This window comes from Crinia signifera, chromosome 4 (assembly GCF_055691185.1).
Source record: "Crinia signifera chromosome 4, ASM5569118v1, whole genome shotgun sequence".
NCBI lineage: Eukaryota > Metazoa > Chordata > Amphibia > Anura > Myobatrachidae > Crinia > Crinia signifera.
Window position 1 is genome coordinate 337,923,911 of NC_139220.1, and position 15,417 is coordinate 337,939,327.

Below are 15,417 nucleotides of genomic sequence, written 5' to 3' on the forward strand. Positions count from 1 at the left end.
AATTGGAGTGTCCTGGAGAGTCCTGTATTATGGGCCCATAACGGTGTTTAAAAGTTCCCCAAATGGTCATCCAGAGGGAGAATCACCTGTTGCAGTATTGCAGCCTCCCCACCAAGTGTCTCTGGATTGCAGTCCTGACTTCTCCATCTGGACCACGAATTTCCCCTTTCCAAATTGGATACAAATGGTTGGTCCATCCATTGAAGGTCGAGATACTTCTTTACCATCTACAAGAAACCTTGCAGCAGGAGTTGGTTATTTGTGCCACTCTGGGCCACTCCAAGCACAAGACCTGCAACAGGTGATTCTCCCTCTGGATGACCATTTGGGGAACTTTTAAACACCGTTATGGGCCCATAATACAGGACTCTCCAGGACACTCCAATTCTCTGGTTGGTGAGGAACCACACAATTATATACAGCTGTGATTTATTATCATTGTTTTTATTCATGTTTGCTGGCTGCAAAACAACCATTTTAGTAGTGTATTAACATATTAATAAAATTATTGTGATAGTTCAACCAATCCTCAATTTATTTTTTAAGCGCTGCTACATTCTTCTTTCTTTTCGGTACATTATACAGGACTGACAATCCTGTTCTAAGCAGCAGCTGGGTTAAAACCACCCCTGGTAAGCGCCCCTGGCCCAGTCTCTGCCGTTGAGAACTGGTCCTTACATTTTTTCCTTTTTTATATACAGAGGCTAAATACAAATAAGGCAGCATTCGTCCGACTATGCCATTAGGCTAACACAAATCCGTAAATACATCATATTAGTAAATCTGTCCTATTTACGAATTGTATTTTCTCAAAAATACATCCGATGCTGGTTGTATGAATTTTTACCCGGCATCGGCCGTATTTCCGAGTCTTAGTAAATTTCCCCCATAGTGTTGCTTTTTTTTTGGGGGGGGGGGGGGGGGGGGGGGGGGGGTACTGATTTGTCTTTCTCAAAGGTGACATCTCTACTAGCGAGAAGATGTTGCATTATCATCATCCTATGAGATTCCCAAATAAGCATCCTAGTTGATGAAACAGCACCAGCACTAGCAGGGCCACAACTTGCAAACAAATGCCAGGGTCTGAGCCTTTCCTTGCTACTGCATCTGGTGTTTGGAATGTTGGAAATGCTACTTTTCCGGCAGTACGTTTTTCCTTTAGAGTTAATGTTTTCTTATTGTGAAACATTATTTAGATTTGTAGTAGAAGTTCTAGTACTATCAAGATTGGTAGCAGCCGAAACACTAGTAGATGGTTGCTGCTCCTGCTCTTCTACTGACTGATCAACTCACAGAGCTATTAATAATAGTGGCACCTACTTAACATTATTTTTTACTTAAAGTGCCTGAACAACAACACATACTTTTTAAAAAAAATTATGTTATCCTAACACTGACACAGTCCAACACTGACACAGTCCCAGTTCTGCGGCCCACAGTCCTTTACTCATGACGTGGAGTCTGAGGGTGGCACAGTATCCCACTGCCCTTCATCTCAATCACAGTAGCTCTTCATTAGCAGTCATGGAAGCCCTTGATCAGTTCTGTGATTTCGTTTCCAAGGAAACTGAACTGAACATCTAACTGAATAAACAACCAAACAGCGTTTCACCAAAATTTGTCATTTTATTTCAGTCCAAGATCCCAAAAACAAGAAAATGAAAAAAAAAGTGCCAGTATTTTTTCCAAATCAGCGCCAGGACCCAAAAAGGTAATAAGGCATCTCCTGTGCCTTCACTTGGTGTATATGTACACACATTTTTTATGTATATATATGTATGTATATATATATATACACACACACACACATATATATATATATATATATATATATATATATATATATATATATATATATATATAGCAGGGCTATTGTACTCTGCTGTGCGAGGACATTAGACTTTCTGCAGCTATGTCACAGAAATTTACGTGACCAATAACAGCAGAGTATGTTACGTCACTCCCTAGTACAATGCCAAAGTTGATTGAGATATATATATTTTTATATATATATATATATATATATATATATATATATATATATATATACGTGTGTGTGTGTGTGTTTGTGTGTGCCTATATACACCTAGCTGTGTCTGCACAATTCAGTGCATAAATATATATTTATATATTTCTTATTTTCCCTTTAATTATAGAACAATCTATATCATATAAATCTTGTTAAGATCAGTGAGGGGCAGGAGGTGTTTTCTGATAAAACCTTCACACTAAACTGGGCGGCAGCCGACAAAATGTCTAGAAAAATGCATCTGTAAAAGTTGTAATCCCCCCCTTACACATTCTCAGTAGAGATGTTTTACAAAGAATAGAAAGGTGTTATCCATTTCTGATGGGATAATAGTGTCACACACAGGATACCAATAACAGGTATTGTGTGTGTGTGTGTGTGTGTGTGTGTGTGTGAGACACTATTATCCCATCAGAGGGGACACTGACCCTATAAATTATAGGTATCCTGTGTGTGTGACACTATTATCCCATCAGAGGGGACACTGACCCTATAACTTATAGGTATCATGTGTGTGTGACACTATTATCCCATCAGAAGGGACACTGACCGTATAGCTTATAGGTATCCTGTAGGTGTCACACTATTATCCCATCCGCGGGAACACTGACCCTATAACTTGTAAGTATCCTCTGTGTGTGTGTGTGTGTGTGTGACACTATTATCCCATCAGAAGGGACACTGACCGTAAAGCTTATAGGTATCGCATTTGTGTGTGTGTGACACTATTATCCTATCAGAGGGGTCACTGACCCTATAACTTAGAGGTATCCTGTGTGTGTGTGACACTATTATCCCATCAGAGGGAACACTGACCCTATAACTTATACTGTAGGTATCCTGTGTGTGTGACACTAATATCCCATCGGAGGGTTCACTGACCCTATAACTTATAGGTATCCTGTGTGTGTGTGACACTATTATCCCATCAGAGGGGACACTGACCCTATAACTTAGAGGTATCCTGTGTGTGTGTGACACTATTATCCCATCAGAGGGAACACTGACCCTATAACTTATACTGTAGGTATCCTGTGTGTGTGACACTAATATCCCATCGGAGGGTTCACTGACCCTATAACTTATAGGTATCCTGTGTGTGCGTGACACTATTATCCCATCAGAGGGGACACTGACCCTATAACTTATAGGTATCCTGTGTGTGTGACACTATTATCCCATCAGAGGGGGCACTGACCCTATAACTTATAGGTATCCTGTGTGTGCGACACTAATATCATATCAGAGGGGTCACTAACCCTATATCTTATAAGTATCCTGTGTGTGTGTGTGTGTGTGTGTGTGTGTGTGTGTGAGACACTATTATCCCATCAGAGGGGACACTGACCCTATAACTTATAGGTATCCTGTGTGTGTGACACTATTATCCCATCAGAGGGGACATTGACCCTATAACTTATAGGTATCCTGTGTGTGTGGACACTATTATCCCATCAGAGGGATTACTGACAAAATATAACATATAGATATCCTGTGTGTGTGTGTGACACTATTATCCCATCAGAGGAGACACTGACCCTATAACTTATAGGTATTCTGTATGTGTGTGTGCGGCACTATTATCCCATCAGACGGATCACTGACCCTATAACTTATAGGTAACCTGTGTGTGTGACACTATTATCCCATCAGAGGGGACACTGACCCTATAACTTATAGGTAACCTGTGTGTGACACTATTATCCCATCAGAGGGGGCCCTGACCCTATAACTTATAGGTATCCTGTGTGTGTGACACTATTATCCCATCAGAGGGGACACTGTCCCTATAACTTATAGGTATCCTGTGTGTGTGACACTATTATCCCATCAGAGGGGTCACTGACCCTATAACTTATTGGTAACCTGTGTGTGTGACACTATTATCCCATCAGAGGGGTCACTGACCCTATAACTTATAGGTATCCTGTGTGTGTGACACTATTATCCCATCAGAGGGGTCACTGACCCTATAACTTATTGGTAACCTGTGTGTGTGACACTATTATCCCATCAGAGGGGTCACTGACCCTATAACTTATAGGTCTCCTGTGTGTGTGTGTGTGTGTGTGACACTATTATCCCATCAGAGGGGACACTGTCCCTATAACTTATAGGTATCCTGTGTGTGACACTATTATCCCATCAGAGGGGACACTGACCCTGTAACTTATAGGTATCCTGTGTGTGTGTGTGTGTGTGACACTATTATCCCATCAGATGGATCACTGACCCTATAACTTATAGGTCTCCTGTGTGTGACACTATTATCCCATCAGAGGGGACACTGACCCTATAACTTATAGCTATCCTGTGTGTGTGACACTATTATCCCATCAGAGGGGACACTCACCCTATAACTTATAGGTATCCTGTGTGTGTGACACTATTATCCCAGCAGAGGGGACACTGTCCCTATAACTTATAGGTATCCTGTGTGTGTGTGAGACTATTATCCCATCAGAGGGGTCACTCACCCTATAACATAGGAATCCTGTGTGTGTGTGACACTATTATCCCATCAGAGGGGACACTCACCCTATAACTTATAGGTATCCTGTGTGTGTGTGACACTAATATCCCATCAGAGGGGTCACTGACCCTATAACTTATAGGTAACGTGTGTGTGACACTATTATCCCATCAGAGGGGTCACTGACCCTCTAACTTATAGGTCTCCTGTGTGTGTGTGTGTGTGTGTGTGTGTGTGTGTGTGTGTGTGTGACACTATTATCCCATCAGATGGATCACTGACCCTATAACTTATAGGTCTCCTGTGTGTGACACTATTATCCCATCAGAGGGGACACTGACCCTATAACCTATAGGTATCCTGTGTGTGTGACACTATTATCCCATCAGAGGGGACACTGTCCCTATAACTTATAGGTATCCTGTGTGTGACACTATTATCCCATCAGATGGATCACTGACCCTATAACTTATAGGTATCCTGTGTGTGTGTGACACTATTATCCCATCAGGGGGACACTGTCCCTATAACTTATAGGTATCCTGTGTGTGTGACACTGTTATCCCAGCAGAGGGGTCACTCACCCTATAACTTATAGGTATCCTGTGTGTGTGACACTATTATCCCATCATCCTATATGTTTGGTTGAGGCCGTGCCCTATTCATGTTGAGTAATGGTCTTTGCCGGGTATAGTCCACATTCCCATATAATCTTCTTGTAAACAACTAAGACTGGCATTATGTGCCACATTCTCATGTCTCTGCCCCATGTCCACAGCGGAAAGCGTTTATCTATGTGCTTCTGATTTGCTGACCCCTGCGGTGGGCACAGCCAGGTCCTGTGACGGAGGAATTGGTACACAGAGGGGGGTTGCGATGCCAGGGCAGGGTGCAGGAAGGGAAGGAAGGAACTGAAGAGGAATGGGAGGATCATACAGGAATATGAGGAAAGATAGATTGGAGAGAAAGTGTTGAATAACGTAATACAGGAAGAATAGAGGCCCATCATGAGAAACTCCCTCACTACTATTTTGGCACATTTACAGTTCCCTTCCCCTCTTGTGATACTCAGAGGGTTCTTGGGGACCATGGCAGTGGAGCGGCAGGACACCTTCAACCATTCGGTGACATTTCAGCCAGCCTATGCCAGAGAGGTGGAGGGGGGGTAATTGGCACTGTGTGTATTTAAGGGGAGGGGCTTAATTTGGCCTCTCATGCATTCACCCCCTCCCCTATACATTCACCCCCTGCCCCCTACTCCATTGGAGGGGACAGCTCTTGTTTCCCCTCTTCCGTGATGGTCATGTCAGCTGTTGGGGAGCAGTTTAGTCCTTGAGGAATCAGTGCAGGTAACAAACCAGACTTAGGGGATCTGTGACGCCTCCTCCCAGTGTAAAGTCCCCATCAAACGATCATTGTCTATGAATAAAAATAAAGCAGGTGTTGAATTGAGTCAGTGGAGGCTTTGGCCTAATCAATTAGACCTCTCTTCCTCCGATATCCATTCTCCCCCATCCCTTTCTATAAAGAGAACCAGGGGGTATAATTTACTTGTTCAAAACACTTTACCTTCCCCCCACATCCCATTAAATAACTGCCCCTTCATCTCTTTTGACCCTGTTTCCCCCCACCCTGTGACGTAGGCAGAAATTCCAATCCAGGTTTCACAGACCTGAAAGTCGATCGCCGTGGAGCAGTTTATGAAGCCTGAGGAGGAGAAGAAGGGGCATGGGGAGCGTGGGTAGTTGTTGTCAGAACCCCTCATTATAAACAAGTCATTTTCATCTACCCCCATCCCCTGCCATAAGGCAAAATCCAGCTCAGGTTTTGTAGGCCCAGAAAGCCAATGTTGCTGTTCATAAGAGGAAGGGGGAGACAGGGGCAACTTGTGTGTATGGGGAGAGATGACTAGTACCACTATACCCTTGTTGTTGAATGCGGGTGGGGAAGGGTATTGTTGTGGGCCGTGGTGGGGAATGTATTGAATGGATGTAATGAGGGAAGGCCTGAAATGGTGCTTGGAGCCATAACAGAGGCAGGAGGTGGAGGTGGCGGTGGGAGTGGAGCGTCCTCAGGGGCCCTCCTCAATGCCAATGTATAGTCGGGAGGGCAAGCTGGTCGCAGTATATCATGTGGTCTCAGTGGTTCAAGGTCCGGGGCCCCCCCACCTCTCTTGATCTGAAGGGACATAAGCTCTTCTTCTGGTCCATGATGAGCCAGGTCATTGCCAGGCGCTCCTCCCCGCCCAGGACTGTGACGTCTCTGTCGCAGTTCATGACGTCTGTCTCTTTTGTAGTAAAGGGCAGCAAAAGCCAAAATATTGAGAAAGAGAAGGGAAGCCCCAACTGCTACTGTTACACTTAGCTCCGTTGAGTAGTCACGGGTGTCCCCAGGAAAAGGTGAAAATCGAGGCCGATCATCTCCCTCCTCTACATCATCCCCATATGGAGGGAGTGTGGAAGGCGGTCGACGTGTGCTGCTACCACCGTTTCCCTTGGTACTAGATGGCCATCGGTTGTTGGGTGGTAATCTGGTGGTTGTGGAAGGGTGTTGGACAGTATTGAGGTTGTGAAGATGAGGGACTAGCTCCAACCAAAAAGCCACTTTGTTGGCACGATAGTTGTCTCTCACCCGGGGCTTTAAGCCAATGTGTAAATACTGCTTCTCTTTAGGGTTAAACTTTGTCCACACCACCTCCTCAAAGCGGTTGGGCTTTGTATGGATAAACTTGGTATCTTGGGGAACCGGCTGGTTTGGATCCCTACAATAACGGGAAGAGAAGATTGAAGAAGATGAGGACACTATAGATAGTTTGGTCAAACACAAGGTAATAATAACACCGTGAGGGTGAGTGGAGACTAACAGAAGAATGAGACATCACTATGAAAAGTGCTGGGGATGACGGAAATGATATAATTAAAGAGTAATAATGACATTGAACGTATCGTCATATTTATATGGAACCAAGGGAAATTAGGACATGTGAAATAATGATAAATTGTGTGACATAAAGGTGTAATCAGACACGGTAAGTTGTAGAAAATAAGTGTCAGACACTAAAAAGTGTCTGTCACTTTAAGAAGCGCGGTCCTGCTTAGTAATTAAATGACCATAAGTTTTTAGTAAAGAATATAAAGCATTTTATTAAAACAACATATCAAGATAAATGAGGCTTCCCCCCAATAACAATTCATGAATTAATGTGCACAGTACAACAGACAGAAAAGACAGACAACAATAAACATATACTAAAAGCTGGATTAGCTGGGATTGCCGTTTGATTCAGTCACTTATAATGTAGCAATGAATGAGGCTTTGTGCAAATTTAGCTAGAGGCAATAAGGTATTTCTTATAGTTACCGGTCCTGTACACTTGGTTCCATTGGATGGTGCGCTGTTTTATGTGGTAATTTAACCTCAGGTCAGTCTCTCCAAGATTTTACCAGAGATGTACTCCGGAATAGCTGTAATGGGGACCTTCTCCTGCTGGACCAGCCAGCTGGGTGATTGATTGTAATCCACGTGTAGTGCGCTATACAGGAACAATGCAGGACCAGCGATGAATGGGGCTCAAAAACGCGTTTCTCCGCCAGACACGGTAAGTGTTGGGGAATTTATTTTTTTAGAAACTGTTGATAGTGGAACTGCTCTGACTTAATATGGTTCCTGCAAGGAGGCTTCATTCCCTTACCAAAATGACGTTACTGTGATAGAGAGCCACTTAGCTCCAGAGACACCCATGATTACATGCCTTCCTGAAGAACTTCCAGTGCTCCTACACCACTCTCGAATAGCTGCATACACTCACTGGCTGGTATCTACCAGTGCATATAACAGTGAGTACGGCTGTGTTTTTTTTATATTTACAGTAAAACCACTACACTGGTTAAGAGATTGGGCTGTTTTTCATGGCATTTGCTGGTGTGTCCAGAAACGTTGCTACTGCATTATTATTATTATTATTTTTATTATTACATTTTTGTTTATAAGGCACCACAAGTGGTTGACAGCGCCGTATATATGGCACACATCAGAACAATACAGGGTGCACAAACGTAACTTTACAGTGACTGAAAAACTAAAACAGAGCACAGGTACAAGTAGCACCACAACTCTCAGTAGACAATACAGCATTGAAGCAAAGGAGCAAGTGGCGTACTATGAGGAGTGGGCTGGCATTGGAAGAAGTGAACGACGAGGAGATATGCTGGTATCGACAGTCTCTGATCAGGAAAGAGGAGGAAAGAGGGCCCTGCTCCAAGCAGTTTACAATCTAGAGTGAGGGGAGACAGAGAGATGACAACAGGGAAGTTTTCTATTGTAATGCAGTTGAAGTGTGAGGGAATGTAGAAAGTGTCAGTAGATCCTGAAGACAGTCCAAACCCAGACAAGTCAAAGAGCCTTGAGTACTATTGGCTTAAGTGTAGAGCAACATGTGCACTCGATCATACGAGGAAAGATGTCAACTAAGGACGTGTGACCAGCACTTCACGCAGTGTATAAAGATGTAGGTCTCATGAGATATATTTAAGGTGTGTGTTATACAATACAAGTATCTGTCAAAGGACATGACAGCAGCTGGGGGTGCACCCGAACTAGAAGCTACCAGCGTGAAGTTCAGCCACAGAAAAAAGGGTCTTCTGTCAGATCAAGTATTGGCAAAGACATAAGAAGTATGATGAGGAATTCACAAACATTGCATTCAGTGGGCTTGAAGACTTTCCTAATCCAAAGTCAGGGAGTCGAAGTCCATGATAGGTAAAGGGACTTTACAATATTTAAAAATCACAAGTGTGGAAGACATCAGCAATGGTAAATGTGAGTATAGTCCTGAGTTTATATGACCCTGGTACTGTGGTCTATGCTGTCAGTAGGGTGACTCTTACTGATGTGTCTACCACAAAATCCAGACTAAAGTCAAGTTATTTATTGATAATTTATTATGTGCTTGACCCTAATTTTGTTACCGGTTACTACAGAAAAACATAGTTTGTTTGTGAAATATGGAGAAGCTATTAGCGAGGGTGGGGTGTTGTGAGTGTTGTCTCTACAAGGTGGCTTCATTCGCTGTACCAAGATGGCTGCTGACATAGTACAGCACCCCCTTCTCGCTGTGCTAGAGCACCAATGTGGTAGAAAGTAGTCTTCCACTTAGCAATTATCTGCTTCCCATAAGCATTTCCAGCTGGTAAGCTGCATAACGCCCCACTCTATCTACCAGTGTATATAACAGTGAGTACAGCTGCTTTTAGTCCAATAAATGACTACATTTGTTATGTAAGTGTGCTGATTGTTGTCTCAGGGCATCTGCTGGTGTGTTCAGAAACTCTGCTACATATCAAGCTGTACATACACATTTTGGGAATAACAGGCGTATTGGAGGGTGACAGAGAGGTGATAACGGGAAGAGTTGGCTAAAGACGATGTGGTGTAATAAGTATAATGGGAACATGACATAATATGAAGGACAGCGGTTGAAGACAACATAACATGCACATTCTCTGCATGGCACTCACCCGGTCTTAGCAAAGTTTGTCCAGTACGTCATGACCACAGCACTTAGCATAACATCATTTTTGGAGAAATTGCATGGGAAAAGGTCTGTGGCTCCCACCATAGGTACACCAAAGACGTAGGGCACTTCATCCCCATGGGCAGCTTCTCCCCATTCAGGCCGTCCTTCCGCCTGGCACCGGTGGTAGAAAGCATAGAAGTAGACGGGTGATTCGTATTCAGCATGAAAGCGAGCTGTGGCCACAGCTGGGGCCACCCATTGATGGTCAGTAAAAAGGGCCAACAGAGTCTTTCTTCTCATGTCGCCGTTGTCTCGGTCGGCCCAGTCTGTGTACATGAACTTGATGGTCTCACGAAGGACGTCCTTTCCCTCTGGGTAGCCGTAGAGGTTGTCCACAAAGTTTGACACAGTAAAATCAAAGTAGCTGGCAGATATCCCATCTTCATTCTCCAGAGTGTCCTCTACAAATTTGAGGCCCTCACCTTGATTCACCCCCATTAATATGTCATAGTTTAGGAACTCTCCCTGTTCCATCAAAATCTCTGGATCATCTGGGACCACATCACCGTCCACAACTGGCCCAAAGGCAATGTGATACCTGGCGGGTTGGATATCCTGGTCCACCAGATCTCTGTAGGGCTTCCTTCTAAGGCAGTTCACCATCTGTAAATTGTCTGGGTAGTCACAGCCGACCTTAGCCGCTAGAAGACGCGTGTACTTCAGAGGTTCATAGTTTACAGACCAGCTGGAAATGGCGGTCCCGCTTTGTGCAATGGCTTTCTGGAACAAACCTGAGGATGGGATGAAAAGACAGGTTTTGTAACAGAGAGCTTGGTAAATATTGGCTACAAGCTATGAGGAACTGGAAGAGTAACAGCAAGTTTGGTCAAGGGAGTTATTAAAAAAAAACGGTACTTATGTAGTATCTGGGCTGCCGATTTTTTGATTGTATGCCTTAAGTTAAGGCATACAATCAGATGCGATGCGATGCGATATCGCATCGCATCGCATCCGATATCGGATGCGATATCGGATGCGATGACCCGATTTTTCCATAGGAATCAATGTTAAAATGATTCCTATGGAAAAATGGGTCCTTTTCATACCCCTACTATCCAAGTGGGCATGGAGTTGGATATAAACCTGTGGCGAGCGTAGCGAGCCACCGAGCCCGAAGCGTGGCGAGCGAAGCGAGCCCCGCGAGGGGACGGTATTCGTCCCCTCGCGGGGCTCGCTTCGCTCGCCACGCTTCGGGCTCGGTGGCTCGCTACGCTCGCCACAGGTTTATATCCAACTCCATGCCCACTTGGATAGTAGGGGTATGAAAAGGACCCATTTTTCCCATTGAATTCCATGTTAAAATGGACTCAGTCCATTTTAACATTGATTCCTATGGAAAAATCGGGGCATCGCATCGCATCGCATCGCATGGTCGCATGCGATGCGATGCGATCTCCCGATCCGACCCGATTTAGAAATCGGCAGCCCAGATACTACATAAGTACCAAAAAAACAGTATAATGAGAAAGTCAATGCCCGCTTGTAAGTTATAAGAACCCCAAAGTATTTGGAACTTGTGAATAGAATCAATGAGGTAAAAGCCAAATATCTCTATTATCTGGATTGCTCTATATGACAAACAGACTTGTTTCTCCTGAGTCTCTTGTGAAGGAGATCAGTATCTTCTCTGGGAGAACACAGTCTAATGGTAAGGACAGGGTTAAGTCTCCTAATAGCCATACACAGGCACATCACGCACAGGCACAACATATGGTATGTTGGGGACTGACCTTCAGAGTGGTGGGAGAGAATGAGGAGGCTGACACACGATGCACCAGCCCCAGAGCCGAATATGGTGATCCTCTCAGGGTCTCCTCCAAAATGGGCGATGTTCTCCTCCAGCCAGCGTAAAGCTTGGATCTGGTCCAAGAGTCCGTAATTACCTTTTGCAGCTGGGTCGCCGGTACTCATGAAGCCTTAGAGAACAGAAAACCATTGTGTCAGATCCATAAGGCTTTCTCTAAATGCTATTCACAATAGTGGTGAGGAGGTCTGAGGGCTGGAGAGTTCTCTCTATGGGGTTCTATTGAAGATGGGATGTTGGCCATAGCAACAAATAAGAAGTAGTAAATAAAACCCTATGTATCTTATTTAACAAAAAATCCCCATACTTCGCAGAAACACTTTGGACGTCACTCAGACGTTGATGCAGTTCCCGAGTACACAGAGAAGCTGCAAACTTACCCATATAAGATGAGAACCACTAGTTTGCACCTTTTATTTATTCTTTGGGTAACCTGAGCCCTATGTGATCCTTATATCATTATGTCTATCCCATGCATGTGCAAATTGCTCTACTGTCTGAGCCTCTACCACCTCTGATGGGAGTTATTCCTCGCGTGCACTACTTGTTCTGTAGGTAGTGTTTCCTTAAATTTCCCCAGAGCCTCCCTCGCCCCAGTGTCAGCTCGTGTCCTCGTGTACTAATACCTATCCTTCTGCACTTTGTTATAGCCCTTAATATATGTGACAGTTTCTATTGTGTCCCCCATTTCCCTTCTCTGCTCCCCACTATACATATTGAGATTATTTTGTCTTTCCAGGTAAGTTTTGTGGTGTAGGTCATGTACAATTGTAAATGTTCTTTTTGGTACCCTCTCTAAGGTATTTAAATCTTCTGGATATACAGTATGGCCTCCAGAACTGGGCACAGTATCTAGATAAGGCCACACCAGTGACCTATACAGAACTGGGCACAGTATCTAGATGAGGCCGCACCAGTGACCTATACAGAGCTGGGCACAGTATCTAGATGAGGCCGCACCAGTGACCTATACAGAACCGGGCACAGTATCTAGATGAGGCCGCACCAGTGACCTATACAGAACTGGGCACAGTATCTAGATGAGGCCGCACCAGTGACCCATACGGAACCGGGCACAGTATCTAGATGAGGCCGCACCAGTGACCTATACAGAACTAGGCACAGTATCTAGATGAGGCCGCACCAGTGACCTATACAGAACCGGGCACAGTATCTAGATGAGGCCGCACCAGTGACCTATACAGAACTGGGCACAGTATCTAGATGAGGCCGTACCAGTGACCTATACAGAACTGGGCACAGTATCTAGATGAGGCCGCACCAGTGACCTATACAGAACTGGGCACAGTATCTAGATGAGGCCGCACCAGTGACCCATACAGAACCGGGCACAGTATCTAGATGAGGCCGCACCAGTGACCTATACAGAACTGGGCACAGTATCTAGATGAGGCCGCACCAGTGACCTATACAGAACCGGCCACAGTATATAGATGAGGCGGCACCAGTGACCTATACAGAACTGGGCACAGTATCTAGATGAGGCCGCACCAGTGACCTATACAGAACTGGGCACAATATCTAGATGAGGCCGCACCAGTGACCTATACAGAACCGGGCACAGTATCTAGATGAGGCCGCACCAGTGACCTATACAGAACCGGGCACAGTGTCTAGATGAGGACGCACCAGTGACCTATACAGAACCGGGCACAATATCTAGATGAGGCCGCACCAGTGACCTATACAGAACTGGGCACAGTGTCTAGATGAGGCCGCACCAGTGACCTATACAGAACTGGGCACAGTATCTAGATGAGGCCGCACCAGTGACCTATACAGAACTGGGCACAGTGTCTAGATGAGGCCGCACCAGTGACCTATACAGAACTGGGCACAGTGTCTAGATGAGGCCGCACCAGTGACCTATACAGCACCGGGCACAGTATCTAGATGAGGCCGCACCAGTGACCTATACAGAACCGGGCACAGTATCTAGATGAGGCCGCACCAGTGACCTATACAGAGCTGGGCACAGTATCTAGATGAGGCCGCACCAGTGACCTATACAGAACTAGGCACAGTATCTAGATGAGGCCGTACCAGTGACCTATACAGAGCTGGGCAATGTATCTAGATGAGGCCACACCAGTGACCTATACAGAGCTGGGCACAGTATCTAGATGAGGGCCGCACCAGTGACCTATACAGAACTAGGCACATTATCTAGATGAGGCCACACCAGTGACCTATACAGAGCTGGGCACAATATCTAGATGACGCCGCACCAGTGACCTATACAGAACCGGGCACAGTATCTAGATGAGGCCGTACCAGTGACCTATACAGAACCGTGCACAGTATCTAGATGAGGCCGCACCAGTGACCTATACAGAACCGGGCACAGTATCTAGATGAGGCCGCACCAGTGACCTATACAGAACTGGGCACAGTATCTAGATGAGGCCGCACCAGTGACCTATACAGAACTGGACACAGTATATAGATGAGGCCGCACCAGTGACCTATACAGAACTGGGCACAGTGTCTAGATGAGGCAGCACCAGTGACCTATACAGAACCGGGGCACAGTATCTAGATGAGGCTGCACCAGTGACCTATACAGAACCGGACACAGTATCTAGATGAGGCCGCACTAGTGACCTATACAGAACCGGGCACAGTATCTAGATGAGGCGGCACCAGTGACCTATACAGAACTGGGCACAGTATGTAGATGAGGCCGCACCAGTGACCTATACAGAACTGGGCACAGCATCTAGATGAGGCCGCACCAGTGACCTATACAGAACTAGGCACATTATCTAGATGAGGCCACACCAGTGACCTATACAGAGCTGGGCACAGTATCTAGATGAGGCCGCACCAGTGACCTATACAGAACCGGGCACAGTATCTAGATGAGGCTGCACCAATGACCTATACAGAACTGGGCACAGTATCTAGATGAGGCCGCACCAGTGACCTATACAGAACCGGGCACAGTATCTAGATGAGGCCGCACCAGTGACCTATACAGAACCGGGCACAGTATATAGATGAGGCCGCACCAGTGACCTGTACAGAACTGGGCACAGTATCTAGATGAGGCCGCACCAGTGACCTATACAGAACCGGGCACAGTATCTAGATGAGGCCGCACCAGTGACCTATACACAACTGGGTACAGTATCTAGACGAGGCCGCACCCGTGACCGATACAGTGGTATTATTACTTCTCCCTGCTGCTGATCCTCTCCCCATGCTCCAAGCATCTGACTTGCCTTTCACATGGCAGTGTTACATTGTTTACCTGCATTTATTTCACTTGAAATAGTGACTCCTAGATCCCTTTCCGCCGCAGTAGTTTCCCTTATAGTGACCTTGATACTATATTTAGCATTTAGGTTTTCTAGACCCAAGTGCAGGATTTTGCATTTTTTCAGTATCAAACTGCAGTTGCCATGCTCTTGACCATTCCTCTAACCTGCCTAGATCATCAACCATTTGTCTTGCCCCCCCTGGTGTGTCTACCCTGTTGCATACCTTTGTGTCATCTGCAAAAAGGTATAGTA

At 45.3% G+C, this 15,417-nt stretch overlaps 1 protein-coding gene across 3 annotated transcripts in view; it reads right to left on the minus strand.

Moving 5' to 3' along the window:
• Positions 1-1,606: 1,606 nt before the first annotated feature.
• Positions 1,607-15,417, minus strand: part of NLGN2 (neuroligin 2) — a 157,159-nt gene continuing 143,348 nt past the window's right edge. For all 3 annotated transcript variants that reach the window (XM_083185862.1, XM_083185860.1, XM_083185861.1), the window contains 3 exons: positions 11,808-11,993; positions 10,019-10,808; positions 1,607-7,263 (listed from right to left, as the gene is read on the minus strand). In XM_083185862.1, the coding sequence (XP_083041988.1) occupies positions 6,420-7,263; positions 10,019-10,808; positions 11,808-11,993 (1,820 nt within the window). In that variant the 3' untranslated portion in view covers positions 1,607-6,419. The remainder of the gene's footprint in view (positions 7,264-10,018; positions 10,809-11,807; positions 11,994-15,417) is intronic.